The 5,764-nt window shown below is 53.6% G+C and overlaps 1 protein-coding gene across 1 annotated transcript in view; it reads right to left on the reverse strand.

Annotated features, from left to right (window-relative positions):
- Positions 1-740: 740 nt before the first annotated feature.
- Positions 741-5,764, reverse strand: part of TCF23 (transcription factor 23) — a 7,140-nt gene continuing 2,116 nt past the window's right edge. Inside the window, exon 3 of the mRNA XM_002913815.4 lies at positions 741-4,422. Within this exon, the coding sequence (XP_002913861.4) occupies positions 4,243-4,422 (180 nt within the window). The 3' untranslated portion in view covers positions 741-4,242. The remainder of the gene's footprint in view (positions 4,423-5,764) is intronic.

Consider the following 5,764-nt stretch of genomic DNA (forward strand, 5'->3'; position numbering starts at 1 on the left):
ATTCAACTTGGCCCCAGACGAGAGGTTCCAGGCCGCTGAAGCCGGAGGTAACTGATGGGATTTCGGCCTGATGGACGGAGCTTGTGTTTCTCCTTCCAGCATCCTTACCATGGAGCACTGTGTTCATTCTGATTTCTGGATCACATTTTTTCGTAAGTTTTTTCAGATTNCCAGGGGCTTGGCCCCCCGGCGTGCCGTTAGCTGTGGTTTCTTGGGTGTGGGACATGGAATCTATTTTCATTCAACTTGGCCCCAGACGAGAGGTTCCAGGCCGCTGAAGCCGGAGGTAACTGATGGGATTTTGGCCTGATGGACGGAGCTTGTGTTTCTCCTTCCAGCATCCTTACCGTGGAGCACTGTGTTCATTCTGATTTCTGGGTCACATTTTTTTGTAAGTTTTTTCAGATTANTGATTTCTGGATCACATTTTTTCGTAAGTTTTTTCAGATTAAAAAAAGCCTCCGTCGTCTTTGCCCCTTCATTACCTCTCGGTGTATTCAGTGTACCATCAGCTTCTTCAGCTATCTTCTGTAGGTCACACATAATGCCGCCGCTCCGGCCCTGGGCAGCTGAGGTGGTCCCTTGTCCTTTGTTTTGCTCCTCAACAGCTGACATCTGGCTGTTATTTAAAAATTACATTAATTAGGGGCACCTGGGTGGCTCAGTCAGTTGTGTCTGACTCTTGGTTGAAGCTCAGGTCGTGATCTCAGGGTTGTGGGGATCTGCGCTCATTGGGGAGTCTGCTGTCCTTCTCCCTCCCCCTCTGCCCCCCCATGTGTATTCATGCTCTCTCTCTCTCTCTCTAAAGTAAATAAAGAAAAAAATCTTTAAAAAATGACATTAATTAGCCCACTATATGTGAATATAGATAACATTTTTGAAAAATAATTATTTTCCATATTGGAAAATATGTAGTGAGAAGAGTGGCATTCTTTTACATTTTTGCAAATATCTTTAATGTCTGTTGCAACAGACAGCTAGATTCTCCTGTCTGTTTCTACACCCCATCTGTTGCGATATCACATGTTGTATGGCTTCTGGAAAATTCCATGATGCATGAGAGAAGTGTAAGAAAAGGCAAAGAGCATCTTATATTATGAAAATGGGTTGGGCCACTTAGAAAAGGCCTCAGGGGACCCCCCCCAGGAGTTCCCAGACCACACTGAATACCTGTGATCTAGAGTGGGAGTTAGTGTGCTTTTCCTTAAAGGGCCATATTGTAAATACTTTAGGCTTAACCTGTCACAGCTATTGAACTCTGATGTGGTATCAGGAAAGCCGCTCTAGGTAACATGTAAACAAATGGGCGTGACCATGTTGCCACAAAAACTTATTTACAAAAACCTGCAGGGGGTGGAAAGAGGTGGGCTGGATTTGGTACAATAAGCCAACTCCTGGTTTACAGCCCCGAGCTTGCAGGGGTCCTGGGCTTAGGGCTTGTGCCACAAAAGGGAGAGGACAGTGCCCTCTGATTCATCCTAGCCAGGCCCCTTCCAGAGAAAGAGAAAAGGAATTTCTCAGAGAAGATGGGATCTTGTGTTTTAATGACCCTAGTTCCCAATTGGTAAGATCCATAGTCTCCACCTTCTACTCAGACATCCCTCGGCCCGCTCTGCTTCTCCCATGGCCCGAGCCTCTGCCCTGCAGTTCTGCTGCTCACTGGGAAGCAGATGCCCAACCACCTCTGGAGAAGCTGTCCTGGCCGTCACCGCCTCGCCCGCCCCCTCGGGTCATGGGCACCTGGGCAGGCAGTGCAAGCTAGCCAAGTGGGCCAGCCACCCCCCGACTCCTGAGCCAGGCCACCTTAGTGACACGTTGTCATCTGTGCTTCTCTTTCCTTTGGGAGCCTCTTGCCCACACACCCCTGTTCCCAGGGGGACCAAAGCTGTCTTCCGACCCGAGTCTTAACATGCCTCTTACCACTCTTGCCCACCCCGTGCCCCTAGACCTGCTGCGAATAAAAAGGCTCCCAGTGAGCAGGTGTTTTTCTCCCTCTGCTGCAAAGGCGAAGAACTCCTGGTTCCGGTTCCTCTGTGGATCCAAGTGTCTGACCTGACATTTCCTCTGCTTATTCCCATTGGTCCCTTGGTCCTTCCTCTGACTCCGTCTCCCTCCTCGCAGCCCTTGGCAACCTGGCCTGCGCCGGGTGCTCTCTGGCTGGGAGAGCCGCCTCCGGACCCCAGACTGGCCTGGGCACAAAGGGAAACAGCTTTGCCTGGACAGAGCCTGGGGCAGCCTGAGCAACTGGTATGGGACGCACCTGCCCTTCCTCAGCCCTCCACCAGCTTCCTCTTCCTTTGCTGTCCTTGTCTTCTCTACCAGGGTAATGAGGTCACCACCAGGGGGTCTGATACTACTGGGCAAAGGCTGGAGTCTGAGAAGCGTAGGGTGGGGCAGGCTCCAGACTAGTCTCCTTGGCTATCCGAAGGGGACCCCCCATGCATGCCCCAAACCAGCTTGCCCAGTTTCATTCCCCAGAAGAAGATCGTGGGCCACCAGCTTGGGAAGAGACTCCTGTTCGTCTGCCTACCACTTACAGACTCAACCAGGAAGCTACTGCTCTTTGGCTTTAAAAACAGAACATTCGAGCTGGACTTTTATGGTCTTGTGAAGCACAGTGCGCTCGTGCCCACCCGCACCTGGTCTCTGCCTCTGCCTGGCCTTGTCCAGCTGCTCAGGAGCCGTCCTCAGGGGGCCCTCCGCGGGGACTTGGTAGATTTACGAGTTCAGCCTTGGCCGAGACCTTCTCCCCATGGCTCCCAGCCACTGTTCAGCTGCGCTCCCATGTCCCATGCAGCCCGCGGCTGGGACGTTCTGTGTCTTTGTCTGCCTCCACCCCAACTTGCTGAGTCACCCCTCAGCCCCTTTCCCCTGCTGCCCTGTCCAGCCCGGAGGAGGATCAGTGACTCGTCATGCCAGAGCCTCGTTTAGTCTCACAGTGACAGTGGTGGCTCTAGGGCAGCCTGTGTTGGGACTCGAGTCAGCCTGGCCCATCCCCTCCTGCTCTGAGGCACCGAAGTTTGAACAGAAAGCTGGTTCCTGCTCTGTCTGGACTTCAGGGGCCTTTGGGTTTGAACCGGAACCTCATCTGGAAAGTTACTTTTAGTGTGTGTAGACTCTAAGATTAGTCCTCAAATTATTTCTTCAGAGCCAGAGAGAAATTCCACTAAAGCTCTCAGAGATCTCCAGCACCCCATTGAGAGACTTAAGGAGCGCTTGGGAAGACAGAGCCCGTGGGGAGGAGCTTCCTCTGGGGAGCTTATCTGTAGACAGATTGTAGAAAGAACCCCACACCCAGTGAGGCCTGAGGCCAAAATCATACAAAGAACCCACTGAACCCAGGCCTGTCTTGTTTTTCGTGGAGGTTAGGTTTCTAACATAACGGAGAGAGAAGACTAATTATCATCCCTGGAAAAGATAAGTGTTCTCCTTCTAAGGTCCTTCAAGGGCGTAATCAGGCCCATCAATAGCCTTCAGATGCAAGGCCTTCAGGTGCTGTCTGTCTCGGTTCTGGTAGGCCTGCCTCTGGCATAAGATCATGTCAAAGCAGGCAGCTGGGACCATTGGGAAGCTTCTCTGGAAACTGGAATGCAAGCAATGTGAGCTTTCTGGCTTAACCTGTAAATATAAGTCATATCAAGAGAAGAGTGGAAGGGCACAGGGCCCAGAGAGGGAGGAAATGTAGGGATGTCGGGCAGCCGGAGAGACCACAGTGCAGACGAGATTCCTAAATTCTCCCCTGCCCCTTGGACTACAGGCAGGTCTTGTAGAACAATAACAAACAGGCTCCCTTCAGTGTCCGTCTGGCTACGTGACCCTGGCCCATTTCTGTTCACACTCACAGCCGCCCAGAGCCTGCCCAGCCCTTGGCTTTCCCATTGGCACCCGCGACTGCTGTCGTCCTAGGCTACCTCTGCACCTGCTCGTCCACAGGGTTTGTGAGAAGCTTAGGGGAGAAAGCAGGGGGGCGGCGCCCTAACTCAACGTCCAACCCAGCCACACCCCTTCCTCTCCCACCTCCCTTGTAGCTGCCACAGCACCCGCCTCCCCCGGGCCTCCTGAGTACCCTCCCGTTGCTGAAGGGCCCACTGCTTTGCTGGTCTGTGTGCTGGAACCTGGGAGCCGAACCCGAGTCGGTCAGATGCGAGGACTGAGAATCAGAGGGAAGACAGGCCGGGCCGGGAGAGAACCCAGGTCCCTAAGCTCGAGCCGTAGTCTAGGAGAAAAAGGCAAGTGTGATGCTCATTTGGCACTGAGAGCTGGTGAGCGTGGCCTCGTGGGAGAGCGAGCGTTTGCCTCTTCAGAGACTTGGGGTCCGGCCTCTGCCTCCTTTGTTCTTTGGCTTGAGGTGGTGGCTGTGGTTGAGTCGAGGCCAGAGCTCCCCAGGCCTCCAGCATAGAGACGAGATCGCATGGGCCACTTCTGCAAGACACGGGGATGGGAAGTGAGTACTGCTTGCTACTGCAGCCCCTTGTAGTCCTTGGCACCCCAAACTTGGCCTTCCCTAGCCCCCTCCCTGAGACCTCCCCCATCATGATTGCTGTGTTGACAGTGGTCTTGGGCTCACCCCTGCGTATGGCCCCACGCCTTCTCCTGACCCCCCGAGGTAGAGAGGCTTATGAGGAGCTGAGGAAAGCAAGGGCCCTAAAAGGAGCCCCCCACGGTGGGGAGGGGGGTGGATGGCAGAGCCGGCAGCAGCCAGGGGCTGGGCAGAGGGGAGGGCAGCAGAGCCAGGCCAAGGAGAGGCTCTTCCTGACACTGAACAGTCCTGACCTCTTCTCTTGCCCTGCCCCCGACCCAAGTACCCCTGGCCACACTTCTCAGTGCTGCCGTTCCGTCTAAGGCGGGGACCTCCTTGCACATCCTTCCAGCGGGAGCGTGGACAACCCCAGAAAACACCAGTTGACTCTGCCCTCCTCTCGGCAGCCCCTCTATGGGGGGAGGGGAGCACCAAAGGGCCACTGGTTCCCACTAACTATCCCACGGCACCACACTGCCCGAGTTCTGGACAGAACCGCCTCTCATCTCTTCATTCTTCAACGTGTTTATTCATCACCTCCTACATGCAAGGGCCTGACTTGGGTTGTCATTTTACGGCTAAGGAAAAGACTCTGCCACTGTCGGCATTTCAGAGTTGCCCCCATTTAGTCTCAAGTTCTTGCATTTTAGCTATATTTGCATGAAAGAAAAAAAAATCTCAAGTTTCAAGACATTTCAGAACTACAGTGTTTAGGGGAGAGAGATGGTGGACATACCCTCCGTAAAAACAAGGCTGACCCCGTTCCAGTGCTTCTAGCCTCGGAGGGCAGAGACGACTCGACCTTTATAACAGTTACGCTCTGCGACCAGCAGCAAACAGCACCCTTGGCCTGCTTGGTGGCTGTGCGCGTGCGCCCTGAGGTCAGACACCCTCGGGCTCAAACGGCATTCAGCCACTCTATCTGTCTGAGATTCGATTTCCTTATCTGTAAAGTAATCCTCATTAGGTTCTCGTGTGGTCCAGATGGAAAGGACCGGAGTGCTAAGGGCGGCTCCTGGCATAACTTTAGCTCCCAAATAGCGTTACTGCTGTTAACTGCGATGCAGAGTGTTGTTTATAATACTTTGCGCTCCTGATCTCATTTCATATCAGAGGGGATGTGAGGCTCATATTATCTTTCCTTTCACATATGACAAAGCTGAGGCTCAGGAAAGGTAGGTCCTGGTCTAGGAGGTGGTGCATGCAGGAAGCACCTTCCCTCCCCCCCCACTGCTGGCCCCCTCC

Source organism: Ailuropoda melanoleuca, chromosome 4 (genome assembly GCF_002007445.2).
Source record: "Ailuropoda melanoleuca isolate Jingjing chromosome 4, ASM200744v2, whole genome shotgun sequence".
Taxonomy (NCBI): domain Eukaryota; kingdom Metazoa; phylum Chordata; class Mammalia; order Carnivora; family Ursidae; genus Ailuropoda; species Ailuropoda melanoleuca.